Source organism: Postia placenta (genome assembly GCF_002117355.1).
Source record: "Postia placenta MAD-698-R-SB12 unplaced genomic scaffold POSPLAscaffold_6, whole genome shotgun sequence".
NCBI lineage: Eukaryota > Fungi > Basidiomycota > Agaricomycetes > Polyporales > Adustoporiaceae > Rhodonia > Rhodonia placenta.
In genome coordinates, this window is record NW_020169837.1 from 2,322,320 (window position 1) to 2,340,854 (window position 18,535).

Here is an 18,535-nt window from a genome sequence, read left to right on the forward strand (position 1 = left end):
GGCCGGAGACGATCGTCGGCGACCCGGTCTCTTTTCCTTCCGGTGTCGAACATTCCCTTCCTCTTCTTTTCTTCTAATTTTCGCTTCTTTCATATGTTTGTCATTGCTTCGTTCAAAGAGAAGGACCCAGAAGTACGTACCATTCCCCCTTGACAGCTCTAAGGCTTGCAAAGACGGCGCCGATGGGGAGGTGAAGCGGCTGTCGTAGGTGGATCGTTGGTGCCGACGTCGTCACGCACCTGAGGGCGGCAGGTCGCGAACGTAAATATGGCGCGTCGGGGACTCACACCTTCGAGAAGCTGAGATATTGACAGTTGTGGAGCCGATCCGGAGACGTCGAGTCTCGCTTGTCTATGCCCAGGACGGGGCTTCCATCCATGTTTAGGATATGTCTTTTATTTTGGACTTCTCGCGATTTATTGTTATGATGTGCGTCACTCGCTCCTCTCAGGTCTCGTATGATGTCATTAGTGTCAAGGACTCTCTGTACCTATAAAAGCCTGCGTCGATGTCGAGAATATCAACTTCCTCTCTCCCTCGAATCACAATCATCTCGCGGTTTCTCATCCTCTCTCTCTCTCGTTGCGCTGGTACGGACGAGTGACCCGAGAGTCACACGTACACGGTGAGTGTTGTTATATTGTCATTTGCGCGTGGTCAATCGGACACGCACTATCGTTCGCGCGTGGTCATTCGGACACGCGTCGCTGTTGAACGTTCTTCGCGCGTTGTCATTTGGACACGCATCGCGGTTTGGTATCTAACAGAGTCAGCGCGCGTACATTCGACGCGCATATAGTCAGTCAATTGCGGCCATAACATTATATTCTTTAGTTCTAGCTAGCTTACAGTCACACAACACCCTTCGACCAACTACGGACGTTCGCTGCTACCATCCCTCCCACACCGTGCACTTTCAACGGCGTCCTCTAAGGATTAGGATGGTGAGCTCGGCAATCAAAGAGAATAAACGAATCGAAGTGTGCTACAACGGCCGTGGGGAATCTCTTCAAGGGTCTACGTCCATGGGTTCCCCGTAGTCACTTTCGTCAACGCAGTCCATGGCATCATCACCTTCATCGTCGCTATCTTCGTCGCTCCCTCCATCGACGGACTCTTCAGAGTCGACTTCAGCCTGTTCGAGACGTACAATCCTTGCTAGTCGAGAAAGGGAAGCACTACGAACCTCGACGGAGGACCTGCCGTCACTCGATTCGTCGTCGGTAAGTTCAAAGTCGCTCGACTCATGGTCGCTGACACCGTCTTCGGCGGAGTGATGGTGCTGCAGACCTGTCTGAACACAACTCAGGATGTCCGGATATTGACTCACTAAGTTACTGGTGCGCAGAGGGAGAGATAGAATGACATCTGGCATAGGATGCTGATTATTGCGCTGATCAAAAGGCGGAGTCGCCATTGCAGTAGTTGACGCCGAGAAGGGGAGAGTGAACGGAAGAGAGCACGATGCCAGAGCAGCTGACGCAGGGAATGCAGCATTAAAAACAAGTAGAGACCACGAGCGGACCGAGGCGCTGCGATTATGCGGGAGCGCGGGTAAGTGCAGATGTCCTTGTACGTCCACAGCACAGTCAAAATGTGGCATGTCGTCAGTGATACAGACCGTAACGTTGATTGGCGAGGGCTATTTGGGACCGCAGGTGGGTCGCTACGGCGCGAAAGCAGTGCGAGCATGCAGGCTGCAATGTAGAACACCGAACCAAGAGTAGAGTATGATTTGGGACGCGCGAATTGTATAGCGCATACTGTGAAAACATGAACCGACTTACCCCACGTAAGACCTAGACCAGACTCGTCAAGTGAAACACAAGTAAATGTGGCATAGTCGAGCGCAAAAGAAGAATACCTTTAGGTGAAACATAGAACTCGCCTATTTCCAGCGCTGGACACTCACGCCTGAAGCACGAGTTTGTCCGCTGATTGCGATATCGATGTGAGCGCCGGACTCACAGACAGCCATGAGGGGAAGATGACGAAATAGAAGAAGGACAGCGTCATGGTGTCCAGGTAAACAATTGGGATTGCTCGCGAGTTTCTTGATTGAGGCTGTTCTGATTTCTCCTGAAGCTGCTATATTTACGTAGGATGGAGCAGTTCGTCCACTCGTGCAACTCGGTGCCAAAGACGGCTAGCACTGAGGGAAATGACGTGAGAAATCTGTTTGCGTTTGCGTGACGAATAATGCTCACAAACGTAGGTGGTAGCATTTTGGTCTTTGTGCTACAATTGAGGAATATTTCACGCTGTGGGGAAGCCAAATCACAACAGGCGAGAACGCACGGCCGTGCGTGTATCTTCACTCTTCACTCTCACCTGTGATATCACTAAAAGATGCTGGAAGGTGGTATCGTAACTCATGGGGAACGCAAAAAGCGTGGTGCGCCATATCAGGTAATTTCGTGATGGTAGGTCCGCTGTCAAAGGGAACGTAATGATCAGCGTGTATTGAATAGCACGTTCTTACAAAAATCGATATGTTGACGGGTAGGAAGTGGGGAAGTGGGACTTAGCGAGGTCAGCAGACGCATGCAATGTTGTAAGAGAAGCACCATTCACATATTCAACAAAATTGTATCATTCGTAGGACACATGTTGAGATTTGTGGATGAGCTGCTTCGTTCTGTCTGACATGCCCTGCAACGGGAGATAGTACGACATTCTCCCCGATCGTGGCGTCCTCGCTCCATAAGACTTGACTCACCCTCACAATGTATCTCGCTGGATTTCTCTAAAAATAAGAATGTTGATGCTGTATTACTCGCCTAGCGAACGTTCGCTGCTCTGGCATCGTCGCCTTCGGGCACGCTTGAATATTCGCATATGTACGGGAACTTGTTTGCTGGACCTCAACTACATGTCAATGCGTGCCAGCGGTGAGGTGGTCATAAAGCAAGGTTGATCCTGATCGTGCACCCATAAGCGCCTATAGTAACGCTCTGCGCATCGGCCGTCCTAATGTCCTACCTACATTCAACGAATGTCCCCTCTTAGAGACCTTCATTCTTGTGTTGAGACCACGGTCACATGTAAGCACACTACAGCAGATAAACCACATGTGAGGGCTCGACTACAACCGCCAGCTGGGGCGATGGGATAGGAGATCTATAGCTTGGTAACGTAAGGACAACTTGAACATCGAAGCGTGCTGCGAAAGTGTATGTTCTATTAGGCTTTGCAGTGAGCCTCACATCAACTGACGTCCGCATCAGAAAATACCCGGCTGTAGCATAGGCGCTAACGTATATCCCATAGCCTATAGGAGGATAGAGGGTAAGCGAGTTGACATAGCTGAGGATGCTCAGCGCCAGCAGCCAACTGGCAGCTGAGGAAAGCGGGCGCGCCTGGCATCTCGTTACCTCATTCGGTCCATGATCAACCGTGCTCTCCGCGTCTCAGAAGTGTTCACCCGTCGATCCGTCGAACACATCGAGCCTACCATTTTTGCGCAGCCATTCCACCTCACTAAACCTGATAACGGACCTCTCGCCAAAACGCACCACCGTGATGGGATGCTCGACTTCCTGTCAACGTTCAATAGCATCGCGAAGGTACTGTGGGCCGACGACATCCGCCGACTTTGTCGCGAACGCGAGCTTCGTGAGATATTGCCAGAAAGGTGTGCGCGAAAGAAGAGATGGGTCGCACAGGGCCTGTGCGTGGGCGATGACAAAGTCGAGCAGGATGACAGGTGTGTAGATGAGTGCAAAGTGCTCAAGCGCTGGAAACGCAGCAACCAGGGACAAGGGCGTATTGTACAGTGGCACAATGGCCGAGTCACTGCGTCATAAGCTCGGATACGCGTGGAAAGCATGTCGGCGCGGTACTGGTTTTCAGCGTACTGATCGGCGAGTGAACGTGCTCTAAGCTGAAACGCGAAAGCTCCATAGATGCGAGTGCGGGCGAGACGAATGCAGGGATGGTTTTGTGCACAACTCCGACCTGGTCCGGCGCGGAATAGCGCAGCGCGAGGGTAGTGATGGGAACCTCCTCATTGTCGATGTCTTCACGGAAGACAAAGTCGCTCAGAGACAAGCTGGAAAGTACGGACGGCGATGTGGATTTAAACGGATTGCAAGCGCGTCGAGGACGGTTGCCGTATATGCTTGACAATGCTCATGATAAGTGACACATAGTTTGAAAAGACGGAAAGTCTCCGCCAGCGATCGACATGGGGGAGATTGTATCTGCTCTTTGAGAGTGGGCCAGCGGTCATCGCACTTGATTTCCCGCTGGTTCATGTGGCCCGCGTGAATACAGTGCAGGATGATGTGGACGGAATGGCGTCGAGCGCGTTCGAGGTAGATGGTAAGATAGGACTTGGGCTTGTTTTCTGACATTGAGATGCGTCCAGATCGCAGGCGCGGCGCCAGCGGTGGAAGACGTGCGAGGCTGTGACAGAGAATGCCGGATGATCCACGTAGCGGATTTGGCGGTAGTCACTTCAGCGACCTCGAGATGCAAAGAGATACTAGCAGCAAGGGCCTGCGTATGAGCTCATCGCGGATCTTGTCAAGCTTTGCGTGCAGGTCCTGCTGCCTGACAAATTGCACTTCTGCTACTGACCGAAAACTGATTCTTACTCCCTTTTGATCCTTGTCACTATATACATGTCAATCGCACAAGAAGACTGGGCGCACCTAGTCTGAAGGGGCAGTGATGGAAGCCTCTCCGAGTAGACGCCCCATCCAGCGACGAAGCATTCCATGTTATGAATGTCCACAGAAGCTGGAGCATGTGGAACGCAGAGGGCCGCAGTGAATGTGTCCTTGAGGTCCAAGAGCTGACGAGTGCATGTGCATTGACTCTTCTGAGAGCGCGTTATTGATCAGTACTGAGAGCGCGTTATTGATCAGTACTGAGAGCCTATACGTGTAGGTCTTTAAAGAGTAAGTTTAGATTCTGACGTGCCGAGTATCTTTGAGTCAAATAGACAGTTGTCTCAAAATTGCGAATATAATCAAGGTGTGTAGTACACGAGCCAGCGGAAATTGACATGTATAATCGTCTTCACGCGGAGCACGTGCCCGACGCGTCACCCAGGCGAGTCCAGCGCTCGTCGCGCGTTTGACCCTCCTCCGCACTCTCATCACGTATATCTCTTACAATACACTCCCAAGCTTACTGAGAAAATGTCTGGCGATAACTCTCGTCCCGCGCGAGGATGGACCCGTCCTTCCAACACCCCGCCGAGGATCGGTCGCATCGGTGGCTGGAGCACACCTTCGTCTTCATCCGAGTTAGTGATGGCCGCGTTACGAACTCCCTCATCTCTAACAGCTTAACAGCAGCCGCAGTAGCTCAGGAGGCCCGCGCATTGCAACCTTGCGCGATATGAGCAGTGGTGGGGGTAGCGGTGGTGGTAGCGGCCCCGCCTTCGGTGGTCTGGGCGGTGGTGGCCATGCGCACGATGATGACGATGACGAGGAGGACGAAAACGAAGGACAACCAGGAGAGAGCTGGTTTGCGGGCGGGGAGAGGAGGTACGCTACGTCCAACCTGTCGCCGCCCATGGCTGACCACCTCTTAGTGGGATCTCCATTCAGAACCCCGATCGGCCTGCTGCCGTCCCCGGTGGGAACCTAGTCCGTGACCTTCTCCGTAGGGCTGCGGAGTGCGTTATACCTGTTACAGATCATCTGCTTTTCGTATATGCTGACTGTTCCCAGAGCCGGTCCGCCGCCACCGCCCGCCGAGGGATCTGCCCGAGGCACAGTGTTCACAGGAGGTGGTCACACTTTGGGAAGCGATGAAGTCGATAGCCAATACATACCCGATCCCAATGCCCCTGAAGGTGCGCAGGTCTCGCTTAGCGCACCTTCAGACACTCATTTAGTATCCAGAACCGGAAGAAGAGACCGCTGTGCGCCACTTAACATTCTGGCGAGACGGCTTCAGCGTTGAGGACGGGGAGCTGATGCGCTACGACGATCCTGCGAACGCGCAGATCCTCTCGGAAATCAACTCCGGGTAGGTCTGCTTAGGTGCTTGTCCTTTTGCTTGATTGTTGACGCCTACTCAAGCCGCGCACCCCCGCACATTCTGAACGTCGCCCCCGGTCAGCCCGTTGAGCTGCGTGTGGTGAAGCGTCTGCAGGATGATTACTCTCCTGAGCCGAAGGCGCTCGGCGCCAACACGTTCTCTGGCGCAGGCCACCGTCTCGGCTCGCCCGTTCCATCCTTGTCTACCCCAGGTGCTAGCGGGAGCGGCAGCACTCAGATGCCTGGGACGTTCCCTGGTGCTAGCGCGCCCGCATCCGCGCCGACGTCGGAGCGCACGCCGGAGAGCATCCACACGCGGTTTGAGGTGGACCAGACGCGCCCGACGACCAGCGTCCAGGTACGGCTCGCAGACGGGACAAGGTGCGTCGTTGCGTATACACCCGGATTGAGTGTGCTAATTGTGGTCGTTGCTTTAGGTTGGTATGTCGCATGAACCTGACGCATACGGTGGGCGACATCCGGAATTTTATAAATGCGTATGTACTCCTGCTTAACACCACATCGTAGTCACTAATGGCGACGTGGGGCTCTTATAGGGCACGGCCGGAGAACAACGCACGGCCGTACACTATCCAGACGACGTTCCCCAGCCGCATCCTCGAGGACAACTCGCAGACAATCGAGGCTGCAGGGCTTGTCAACAGTGTGGTCGTGCAGCGGTGGCTCTGATGTGTCGCCGAGAACTAAAATGTGTGGTCGGACAGTGCTGTTATCTTGTAAGCTGGGTCGCAAATAGTGACTGTATTGTAGTTAAAATTGAGCAGAAGACTTTGAAGTGATCGAGTTTTCATTTGAGACGTATATGAAAGGCCTAAGATTGTGATGTCTGCATAACATAAGAGAGATCGAGTGCGAACAGACGCATGTCGCGGCGCTTAGCAAGACGCGTCGGTGGCACGCGTCTCTCTTTCTCATTACCATCATTCGCGTCGCGTCCCACCTTGCCCTCGGCACATTCTGCGCTTGTGACCACGCACACATACCAGAATGGCCAGGGCTACAACTCGCTCACAACAACCATCACAGTCTCAACCTCAGGCGCGCCAGCCCCGAGCCTCGCAGTCGCAATCACAGTCGCAGCGGTCCAGGCACGCCCGCCAAGAGGAGGCCGAACAAGAGTATGGCGAAGACGAGGACGACGCAGGAGGAGAGGATGATTCCATGGACGGCGGGGACGCTCAGGACGTACGTTTTCGTCTGGTTGTCCACTGTCCTCTATGGGGTGGACACAGAACGCCCAGACGCAAGCACTGATAGTGCGTTCGTAGGACATCGAACGCAAGGCGCACGATCTCGTGAGGCTCGCGCTGTTCACTGAAACCCGGCGCATGCCGCTAAGGCGTGACGAGATCTCGAAGAAAGGTATGTTTTCTGGGCCTCTACCATCCTCTATGGACACATGGCTTAGTCTGGGTGCAGTGCTCGGCTCGAGCACGCGCATGTTCAACGTCGTGCTCGGACGCGCGCAGGAAATTTTGCGTCAAACATTTGGTATGGACCTCGTCGAGCTGCAATCGCGCGCGGGGCTCGAGCGGGAGACAGGGGACAAGGACAAGGATGCGGAGCTGCTCAAAGCTACGGGCGTGAAAAAGCGAGGTGCGCGTGCTCTTATGTGCCGAGCCCCTTTGACTGTGTGCCTGACCATTCTTCGCTTCGACCACGATCCTTTCGTATCCCACCTGCTATGACTCGCGACTGGCTTGCAGCGGCGCCGCTGGGCACCAAGACCTACGTCTTGCGCTCGCTGCTGGACCCGGTCATCATCGAGCGTTCATGCGTGCCGGATGCGGACATCCTGCGACTTGAGCAGGACGAGGCACTGAACGAGGACGAGTACGACGTAGAGGAGACGGGGGCGGGGGCGCGGTCGACCGGTAGCATCATTGCATGGCACCGCGCGGACGACGTGTGCGCGGTCGGCGTGTTGTATGTCGTGCTTGCGCTCATTCTCGTCGACGGGCGCGTCATGCGAGACAGTGAGCACCGCGACCGACGTTCCTCCCGATGTGCGCTGACTGTATGAGCACAGGCGACCTGCTAGCGATCCTGAAGCGGCTGCACCTCCCGCCAGGCTCGGCAATCCCGCTGAGTGCGCGTTCAACGCACCAGGGGATGGCTGTGGACGCGTACCTGACGCAGCTCATGCGGCAGGGGTACCTGGACCGGCAGCGTACCGGAGACGCGAAAGGGGGCGGGAAGCGCGGACGGGGGCCGGGGGCGGCGCAGGGGGGCGCGGGGGATGACGGTGGGGCGGTCTTTGAGTGGCGGTGGGGCGGGCGGGCGATGGCGGAGGTGGGGGAAAAGGCGATCGCTCGGTTCATGGCAGAATTCATGGTGGAGCGGCCGGGGGATGACAGCGAGGAAGAGGATGGCGGAGGACAGCAAGACGAGGATGGGTCGCGGAAGAAACAGCTGGATGCGATCATGAAAGGCATCGAGCGGGCCGCGGCAGGAGCGGCCCTGCAGGACATCGCTTGACTTTATTGCGAGCGAAACGAGCATATCGATACGGGGGTCTAAACGGGGTTATGTTTATTACTAGTACTGTAAATACTGTATGATACCAGTACTTGCTGCGTTGACGTATGGGGCCATCAGACGCCCATAGGGCTGCGGAAGATGCCGCGACTAACTGCCACAGCCAGTGGTCACCATCGTCTCTGCTCTGACTACTTCACTATGTCCGACGACTCTGACTTTTCCGAGGATGAGATCCCTCTCTCTGCTTCAAAGCACTCAACACGAGCCTCGGGAAAGCTCAAGGACGATGCAGACGAGGGTTACAGGATTACAGGCGCGCTCAAAGTGCCTCGCGCGGCCAGTTACACAACACAAGCTCTTTATGGCGCGTCGCCCCTCTGCTTTTCACGTGTACTGTACCTTTACTCATCCTTGGATCGTGTAGAGCAAATGCTGAACGAAGACATCAATTTATGTCCGGATTACCAGCGAGGTACGTCGCCACATTAAATGCCTCCGCGCTCCGCGGCCTGATCCGCCATATAGATGTTGTCTGGCCAGAACAGAAACAAATCGGTACGGCCTTTCACGCGTGGTCCGCAAACCCTGTTTTAACACTATCCCAGGCATCATAGACTCGATATTCCGCAACTTCTACGTCCCCCCTGTCATCTTTGGTACGCGCGGCGTCGTGGTCCTTTCCCGTAATACTAATATTATCACATAGCCGTTGTGTACAGGGCCGACGGCTCAGAGCACCGTATATGTATCGACGGCAAGCAACGCATGACATCGATCCGCAGGCAAGCTCGTCTATCCCGCAGTATCTCACATGCGCAGCTCATCAGCTCATCCACTCGTACCTCGACATCCAGATTTATGGACGGTGAGGTGAGTATGTGTCCCGCTCGTTCCGTTTCACGTCACTTACGTTCTATGTTCAGATCTATTGTATGTCTAAGCCCCTCTTGCGCTTCTTGTTCGTGCTAACTATCTACCGCACTGTATAAGACAAAGACGCGTAGGTCGCCCGTTCCTTCCTCTTTTAAATGTCTTTCAGGCTCATCCATAAATTTCCTAGATTCACCAAGGAGAAATTTGTCCTTAGAGACATTGGCAAATTCAAGAATGTGAAGATGTTACCGGACAGATACATCAGGATTTTCAAAATCAAGCAAATAGTACGTGCTATTCGACATAATATCGACTGAGCCCATTGACAGGTCTTAGGTTTGCATAGAGTACCAGGATCTCTCGGAAGACAACGAGCGAGAGATGTTCCAGGTATGTCGGCCGTCATTCAAGCATTGATTTGGAGCTGACGTTTATCCCGTAGCGTGTACAACTGGGCATGGCGTTGACACCAGCAGGTCTGAGTTTTGTTTACATCTCAGCCGAACATCTGTTCACGCTCATCTTCGCTTGTTGCAGAAAAACTTCAAGCAATCCATAGTTCTACCTCAGCATTCGTTCGCGAGCTTGTCAGCGATTTCGTAACAGATGGCCTCGCCACCACCCTTGATTGGGACCTAACCCGTGGCGGAGACTTCCGCGTGCTCACCCATGCCGTGTACAACATGGAGAAGTGGCCTAACCTTGGTACCGTGCCCGGCGTCTCCACGCTCCAGAAGCTTCTCACGCGCGACGAGGAGATCCCCTCCACTTTTTGGCGCGCCGCGCGCCAGACTCTTGACATCCTCTTGCGCATTTCGCGCGATCCTTCACTGCACGCTGTCGCGTTTGAGCTTCCCGACGTCAAGAAGGTCGCGCCCGTCGAGGTCATTAGTGCCATAACACTTGTACATGCGCACAAGCGCACGCTCACGCTGGCGCAACTTGCAGACGGCATCGCGGCTATGCGTCGTGCTGTGCGAGCGCGCGAGGCGGACATCCGCTTAAACACGCGCGTCGTAAAGCTCATGGTTGATTTCATCCGCGCTCTCACACCCGCGCAACTGCCCGCAGATCCAGATTCCAGCGCGCGTGCTGCGGCCAAGGCATTCCCACTGGAGCGCAAACGCAAGCGTAGTGAGGATGACAGCGAAGACGGTGATGACGATGACGAGGACATTGGCCAGCCTCCTGCGTCGAAGAGGCAGGCGACGAAACAGGCGAGCACAGTGTCCTCCCCGAAGACACTCGCCCCGCGCTCTGACGGGCCTACCTTGACCGCCTCGCAGGCGCACGATCAGGCCCCGCTCGACTCCAATCCCGAGCCCGTGGTGCGTCAGGCGATTTCCCCGCCTCCTGACCGCCTTGCCGTGCTCCGTGCCGCGAAAGCACTCAAGGGACAACCCTTACCGCGCTCGCTGTTCTCGTTCGACAGCAGCGCCGCGGCGGATGCGGATTCAAGTCAGACCAGCGGCACGGTGCCTGTTCTGCATCCCTCCCACCAGCCGCCGCCGCCGTCGGCGGGCCACGATCACCCAACTGCTCTTGTGTCGCTTGAGCAGTCTGTCATGGCGCGCATGGGGCCGACGCCTGCCATACCACGACATTCGCAAGGGGACACGAGCGGGCCACGTCCATCTCTTGATGCGGCCCTCCCATTACGATATGGATAAAACCCACACGGCCCGCGTAGACTGCGATAGCGCCGTCGCCAGGGTGAGTACTCGTACTCATTTTCATGAGCCATCCCATCTGATTCTCGACGATTGAAGGCTCCGTGGTTCCTTCAGGCTATGATCATCCAGCTTTCATCGCGTTCGTTCGTCCATTATTAGCTTAAAGTGATAGTGCCCAATATTTCTGAGTTAGTGGTGTCTTACAGTCGTGTAATTGTAGTCTATGCTGTAGCGTCTATAACATGTGGAGTACCATCTCTAAGGTGAGGATTAGCAATGAACGAGAGATACATACATCTGCACAGTCATTCGTGCCGCTTCTGGACATGCCCTTGTAGAGGTTATATGACGGGAGAAGGTATGGAAAACCAGTGACCAAGAGCATTATGATACACAGCTATGCGCGGCATGCCAGACGCAGTAGATCTGGGCTTCGTCAGTCAACCACAGTAATCAGTCAACTGTCCGCTGCTTGCGTCGGGCTGTCATTGTTGGGCAAGTAATGGTCAACTTCACACTTTCGCTGGGCGAGGCAAGGCATCAGGCTAAGCGAATTGCTTGAGCAATTGAGGAAGTCGTATGGAACATGCGGAAGGGCAACTTGAAATACATCGGAGACTTCAGGTGAGTGCACCTCGAGTACATTGCACTGCTGCACAGTGGGGGACAGCCGGTCGCTTTAACTCTCTCTAGTATCTACGACATTATATACAGGAACTGTCGCGACTTAGGGTCGAGCGACAGGGGAAAACCAAAATGCTGGGGGCGTTCGACTTATCTTACCGAAGCGATGGTGAGCTAGGCTCAAACCTAAGGCTAGGGACAAGTAATATATTAGTTAGTAAGGTAAGAGAAGAATACAATGGAGGGCTTACTGACCTAGGGACAAAAGGTCGAAACTGAGGTCCCTAGGGCAGCAGAGGCTGGCTTATATACAGGGGAAGATAAGGGCAGGCTGTGCGCGTTGGTCCGTGCGCAGCTGGTCCGTGCACAGCATGCCGACGCGGCCCCGGGGGCCGGTGAGTCAGAGCGGCTGTGTCAGCGGAGCCCGAGCTGTGCCGTGCGCTGCTGTCCTATCTAATTTTATCGTACAGTAGATAACGACGTGTCCATATCAGGCAGGTAGTACAGAGGTCGCGGGTTCGAGCCCGCGAAAAGGAAAAATTAAAAAAAACGGCTAGACGCCGTACCAAGTCGTGACATTACCCCCCCCTCAACGGCGCATGACCTCATGCGAGGCGCCCTTGCCCATCTCCCACCCGGAGCGGCAGCGTGCTTCAGTCAGCGGCAAAGGCATCGGCTGGAAGTTGAGACCACCAAATGTAGCAGCGTTGAGGCGGCGAGGGGCATTCGGGTTCTTCTGGTGGAAGTCGGCTATGAGGGCCGGCGCATTCGCAACATTGCGCGCCGGTTCCCATGACGTATGCGAGTCGTCATAACCCTTCCACTTGACGAGGTACTGCAGCTGACGCCGGAAGATTCGTGAATCTTTGATCCGCTCAACCTCGTACTCCTCGTCGCCCTCAACCTCGATTGCAGGCGGCTCCTCCAGCTCCCGGCCCGGGATATCGCTACGCGTGTACTTGCTTAGCAAGGAGACATGGAACACCGGGTGCACCGGCACCGACTTCGGTAGGACTAATTCGTAATCCAGGTCTCCGAGCTTTCGTCGCACGGTATACGGCCCGAGGTGCTTAGGACTGAGCTTCTTGCTCAGCTGTTTCAGCTTAAGGTTCCGGGCATCAAGCCAGACCTTGTCCCCTGGCGCGAAGACCGGTGTCTGTTGCATGTGCTTATCGTAGTACACTTTCATGCGCTCGGCTGACAATTCAAGCGCAGAGCGAGTATCGTCGCAAATCTCCTTCAAGATTTTAAGCCGATTGGCGGCAGCGGGCATTGCGGACATCGGATTGATCCGCACTTGGATCTCAGGATTGTACCCTTGATGCAGGTAGAAAGGGGAGTGCCCGGTCGCGGAGTGAACTCGGTTGTTCAGTGCAAATTCCGCGAGCGGCAACTGCTTAGCCCAATCATCCTGCCTGTGGCTTGTGAAAGCACGCAGGTACTGTTCGATCTCCTGATTCCAGCGCTCGGTCTGGCCGTCCGTCTGAGGGTGGAATGCCGTGGACAGCGCCGGCTCGATTCCCAGTCCCTTATACACCGCATGGAGATATTTCGAAGCGAACTGGGGCCCTCGGTCTGATATGACCTTGGCCGGGGCCCCATGATGCTTGAACACATCGCGGATGTACAGGTCTGCCGCACCTTCTGCCGTCAGGGTCTCATGACAGGCCGAGAAGTGGACCTGCTTTGTGAAGCGGTCGGCGGTGACCAGGATCGAGTCGAACCCATCAGACTTTGGCAAGCCGACGATCATATCAGTCGTGATGATCTGCCATGGGCGCTCGGGGATCTTATTCGGCTTCAGCGGACCCTGGGGCTTAGGGTTAGGTTAGGTTAGGTTAGGTTAGGTTAGGTTAGGTTGGTTAAAGACTTACGTCGATTCCGAAACTTCGTTGTACGACTCGTTAGCCGCTGCGCTGTAAACGTTGCCCCCCGGTGTGCGGAATGGCAGGCGTTTCGACTAAGGAGTCATCATCAGTACATTGCGCATATTACCTTTGGATCGCGGGAAAAGAAGTCCCGGACTTCGCCGATGCCATTCCGTGGAATGCTGACACGGCGAACACAGCCGCTTGCGCTAAATCGGATTCAAAGCGCCGACGGGCGCTTAAAAGCCGACCTGCTTGACGCAAAGTCCGAAGCGCTCGGATTCACAAGCCGAGTGGCGTGGGATTGACCCATACCGGCTTCACCGAAGCCGATGAAGCCGAGCATGGTATCGGCGTTAGACTGAAGCCGATACCACCGACACTGGTGCCGAAGGCACCGGTGTACCACTCGAAGTGGAACGCGGGAATAATCCCGAAAAGGAAACAGGCGCTCGTTAGGCGCTTAACTATTCCCCTTACCGAACACAAGACAATCGTTAGGCGTTAGGTTAGGTTCGGTTAGGGTTTTGAACCCGCCGATTTATCCCAAACACCTGAACGAAGCGGTTGCTCCTATGTTCACTAAGGATCGAAAACAAACATTATGGCATAAAAAGCCACTACGGCGCGTTAGATAAGTCAGCCTCGTCCGGGTACCTGAACTAGCCGGTTACAGCCAGCAGGCACTCCCCGTACAAGAGAATGCCGAACGCCTCACGGCGCCGACACTCAGCGTTCGTCAAAGCCGAGCAGTAAGCCTAGGCCGAAGCCATCATCGGACTGAAGGGCTACTAAACGCCTTTCCCACCGGCCGAAGCCAGGGTACCGGACCCGTTCGCAGTATCGGTCAATAACTACTAGCGCATCGTTACTCAAGCAGTGCGCTACCCCCCGGTTAGCAGAAAACCACGTCATCTGGACACCGAGCACTCCGAGGGCGAACCCAAAGCATGCCGGAACGTCACTGGCAAAGCCGCCGCCGCCGAAGCAGCAGGGCGATGCGGCCCAAGCCGAAGCTCAGGCCATCGGTAAGTTCGCCGCCTCCCAGGCACCATAGTAAGGTGCGTAGGGTTCATTTTCGAGTTCCTCTGTTAGGACAGCGTGACACAAAGAACGTGCCAAGTCTCCAAAATTCGCTGGCTTGCGCCGCGAAAAGAGGAGACGTTTATCAAGAAAACCAGCAGATCTAGCCGACCATCTTCTCGCCTGCTCCCCTAGTGCCTCACCGCCTTGTAGAGCCCCTTCAACCGCAGCTACATCAGGGCCCCCAACTAACGGATCATTGACTTCGGTCGGCGAAGCGGAAGCACCGCTCGGAAGACCTGGCGTTCCAGGAGCGTCACCTGCAGTAGGTTCCGGAGCCTGAGACCACGCTTTTCTGATAATGTCCCACAGTTCGTGAACATTAAACGCACTCAGTGCAGGATTGAATGTCGTTTTAATCACCCAGACCGCTTGCTCGGATGAGCTAGTGCTCCCAGTGGTATACCGGTTCACCCACAGTCTGGCGACGTTTGACCGCAGCCAACGACTAATCACCTTCACCGGATAGCCCCTGCCAAGGTAAAGACCCTTAAGATCCATCAAGGCATCTTGGTAATGCTGAACATTACTCGAGAGATAGGCTAGCCGGGACATCTCCGAGAGAAAAGTCCCTCGTTTCACATCTAGGGGATGTGCCGATGCCCACGGAATGCGTTCGCGGTGGTTCGACGCCTTGCGGTAGGGGAAGAAACCAATCCTCCCTGTTTCCGGTGCCCTATACACCAGTACGTCGAGAAACGGGGTACTCGTTTCTGATACCACCCAATTGATTTTGAATTTACCGAGCTGCAAGAGCCCGGCAATGTCTAACGCGTCGTCGTACGAGTCGGCGTAGACTATCGCGAATACGTCGTCTAGATACCGCCGGTAGAAAGCGACATCATCTGAAACGACAGGGAGCGTTCCTTCTTCCAAAGAAGCAGCGTACAGATTAGCGAGGTCAGGGGAGCACGCCAAGCCCATAACCAGGCCATCCAGCTGTTCGTAGTATTGCGATTGAAATTTAAATACCATCCCCAGGTTAACAAGCTCGAGGAGAGACTTGAAAAGCTGGTACTCGTCCTCAGAGAGGTGCCCTTTGGCTTTCACGTATTGAGCCGAAACTCGCAACGCGTCCACCATCGGAACGTTGGGGTAGAACGCCTCAATGTCTCCACTAAGGAACCACCAACGTCGAGTAGGGGTATGGGATAGGCCAGCCAGTGTCTGACAGAGGGACTTACTGCTCTCCAGCACGTAAGGGCGTTCCCTAATGCACGGCTTTAAACATTTCGAGATGAATTTCGCCGCGGGCGACATGACCAACGAATGCCCCGGCACAATAGGCCGTATCGCCCAAGGCGTTTTATGTACCTTAGGCAGTCCTTTGAATACTGGCAGATAGGGTTCATCCTTCTCCGCCAAGGGCACCGTCGACCGCAAGAACTCGCTCAATTGAGGGTTTCCTTCAAGCGTTCCCTTGTGCGTGTCAAGCACGTCGGTTAGCTTCGCGGCAAGCCATTTAACGTTGGCAAACGCGACCTCACGCGTCGTGAGCTTCACAACGCGGTCGTTTTTGAGGTACTTATAGCACATCCGTATGTACCAATCGGCCGTGACTACTGCAGAGCCCAGATTCTTATCGGTTTGCAGAATGAGGTATCCTTTCAACCTGCACTCCTCAACCAGCCGGTCCAAGCCGAGGGGGGCCGACAGCTTGCGCTGATCCCTGGCTATTTGGGACGCTACGGACCTCGACGCTACATTATCGCGACATGTTTTGAGGTATTCCCATCCGTCCCACAGGCCGGCTTCAATCTCTGCATACGCCTCAGGCGGCTCACGGGTGGAGACACGCCCGAGATCGTAGTCTCGGTCATACGGTTTGTCTGAGGGTCGCTCACTCCAAAACACCGCCCATCGAACGGTGCGCATGAACGCCTTATACGCTGCCAAAACGGCGCCGTAGTTCACAGACATAGGCATTAAATAGTTAAGTCCTCCCGAGATACTCATGTACATCGATTCCGTATCAAACTGTACATCCGGCCCCACATGTATGCCTACGCGGAATCTGGCTGAGTCCATCACGTCGAGATCGACGCGCGTATGCAATATTCGAATCCTGAGGTCCAGGGGAAGAGTTAACAGGGCGTCAGGATATGAGGAAGGTGATTCGTACCTCCATTGCGCACCCAATATCCCGGCGACGACTCCGCTTCCACGCCCTCCTACGACGACCGACGCTGACGTTTCTTCGCGCGAGGTTTGCTGCTGCTGCTCTCCCCGCTGAAGCCATGCCATTCGCCTGAACCGCCGCTGCGCTTCCGCTTGTGAGTCTTCGACTTGTTCTTCGCAGCGACGGGGCCCTTGCCCGAGGATTTGGCCTTTCCCCCTAACAGAAACAACACCGTTAGCGAGGGTGCGTCGCCGTAGATAACGACGACTTAACGCACCAGCCTTACCAGACTTAGAACTCGCTTTCGCGAGCTTCGCCGACTTCTTGTCGCGAAGGGCGGCCTTGACCTGCGTAGCGACGAGCTTCTGCACGGTCTGCTGTGTGACGGGGGCGCCCAGCCCCGCGTCGGCCACCTTCTTCGTCTCCGCCTTTGCGCGCTCGCGATCCTCCCATGCTCGCTTTTCAGCGATGCGCAACTGGAGGATCCTGGCGATCAACGTGCTGACGACAGCACGAGCGCGCCGGTACTCGTTAACGACGGCCGAGGGAACGACCCACTCGGCCACCGCGAGGTCGACATCATCGAGGTGCATAGCGTCCTCATCGAACGTATCACCACTAGCCGCCCCTGGTACCACTGCGAATGGCTTGACATCGCGGTCGTACACGGTCTTTATCAGACCAAGCATCAGCTTTGTACGCCGGCCCTTGTCAATCAAGCCATGCAGAAACTTCTCCTCCGCGTCCCTTGCGAGGACGACGGATTTGAGCACTGCTTGTTTGCCCGCTAACACGTCGTCGCGCACCTTCTGGCGCGACGCAGCCCCCTCCGGGGACTTGGCAAACACATCGGACATAGGGACGTCCGGAACCTTCATACCCCCGAAGGACGAGGGGAAGGAGGGGTTGCCCGCGGCGCCGTTGGTGACGTGCCGGGCCAACTGCCGTTTGGCAACCATGCAAGAGGCAAGACTGCCTGCATGGCCCCAGACCGCCCGAAGGTCGGCCTCAACCGCCGTCCTGTATGGAGTAGGGACGGCCGCCAACACCTCCTGGAAGGTGCCGGCGCGCATGAGGGGAAGGGTGTCTTTCGACGCCCCCTCCGCAGCCGCGGGTTGTTCGACTGCCCCCGTCACCGCGGAGGGGACAGGGGAGCCCATCCGAGTAAGGGTACTCTCGAGGGTGAGCCTCGAGAGCGCAGCCCCGGGTGTAGAGCCTCGAGAGGCCATCTGAGAGCAGAAGAAGTTAGAAGGTTAGGTTGGTTAAAGACTTACGTCGATTCCGAAACTTCGTTGTACGACTCGTTAGCCGCTGCGCTGTAAACGTTGCCCCCCGGTGTGCGGAATGGCAGGCGTTTCGACTAAGGAGTCATCATCAGTACATTGCGCATATTACCTTTGGATCGCGGGAAAAGAAGTCCCGGACTTCGCCGATGCCATTCCGTGGAATGCTGACACGGCGAACACAGCCGCTTGCGCTAAATCGGATTCAAAGCGCCGACGGGCGCTTAAAAGCCGACCTGCTTGACGCAAAGTCCGAAGCGCTCGGATTCACAAGCCGAGTGGCGTGGGATTGACCCATACCGGCTTCACCGAAGCCGATGAAGCCGAGCATGGTATCGGCGTTAGACTGAAGCCGATACCACCGACACTGGTGCCGAAGGCACCGGTGTACCACTCGAAGTGGAACGCGGGAATAATCCCGAAAAGGAAACAGGCGCTCGTTAGGCGCTTAACTATTCCCCTTACCGAACACAAGACAATCGTTAGGCGTTAGGTTAGGTTCGGTTAGGGTTTT

At 55.4% G+C, this 18,535-nt stretch overlaps 5 protein-coding genes across 5 annotated transcripts; 2 read left to right on the top strand and 3 right to left on the bottom strand.

Annotated features, from left to right (window-relative positions):
- Positions 1 to 1,009: 1,009 nt before the first annotated feature.
- On the bottom strand, positions 1,010 to 1,417 carry POSPLADRAFT_1056503 (hypothetical protein; the record flags this gene model as incomplete). The annotated part of the gene is made up of 3 exons (XM_024480789.1): positions 1,010 to 1,135; positions 1,187 to 1,282; positions 1,331 to 1,417. 3 exons carry the CDS (start codon positions 1,415 to 1,417, stop codon positions 1,010 to 1,012), a joined length of 309 nt encoding a protein of 102 aa, XP_024339934.1.
- Positions 1,418 to 3,542: 2,125 nt separating this feature from the next.
- On the bottom strand, positions 3,543 to 4,723 carry POSPLADRAFT_1056504 (hypothetical protein; the record flags this gene model as incomplete). The annotated part of the gene is made up of 3 exons (XM_024480790.1): positions 3,543 to 3,736; positions 3,858 to 4,051; positions 4,656 to 4,723. 3 exons carry the CDS (start codon positions 4,721 to 4,723, stop codon positions 3,543 to 3,545), a joined length of 456 nt encoding a protein of 151 aa, XP_024339935.1.
- A 626-nt stretch (positions 4,724 to 5,349) lies between these two features.
- Positions 5,350 to 6,686, top strand: POSPLADRAFT_1141839 (hypothetical protein; the record flags this gene model as incomplete). Its single annotated transcript, XM_024485352.1, has 7 exons — positions 5,350 to 5,498; positions 5,546 to 5,629; positions 5,685 to 5,809; positions 5,859 to 5,985; positions 6,039 to 6,377; positions 6,434 to 6,493; positions 6,554 to 6,686. The coding sequence occupies 7 exons, from the start codon at positions 5,350 to 5,352 to the stop codon at positions 6,684 to 6,686; spliced, it is 1,017 nt and encodes a 338-aa protein (XP_024339936.1).
- A 318-nt stretch (positions 6,687 to 7,004) lies between these two features.
- POSPLADRAFT_1142024 (hypothetical protein) lies at positions 7,005 to 11,041 on the top strand (the record flags this gene model as incomplete). The annotated part of the gene is made up of 10 exons (XM_024485376.1): positions 7,005 to 7,202; positions 7,286 to 7,379; positions 7,437 to 7,613; positions 7,724 to 7,993; positions 8,047 to 8,413; positions 8,585 to 8,970; positions 9,104 to 9,154; positions 9,218 to 9,237; positions 9,281 to 9,363; positions 9,931 to 11,041. The coding sequence occupies 10 exons, from the start codon at positions 7,005 to 7,007 to the stop codon at positions 11,039 to 11,041; spliced, it is 2,757 nt and encodes a 918-aa protein (XP_024339937.1).
- Positions 11,042 to 16,790: 5,749 nt separating this feature from the next.
- Positions 16,791 to 17,967, bottom strand: POSPLADRAFT_1140607 (hypothetical protein; the record flags this gene model as incomplete). Its single annotated transcript, XM_024485195.1, has 2 exons — positions 16,791 to 16,954; positions 17,016 to 17,967. 2 exons carry the CDS (start codon positions 17,965 to 17,967, stop codon positions 16,791 to 16,793), a joined length of 1,116 nt encoding a protein of 371 aa, XP_024339938.1.
- Positions 17,968 to 18,535: the final 568 nt, after the last annotated feature.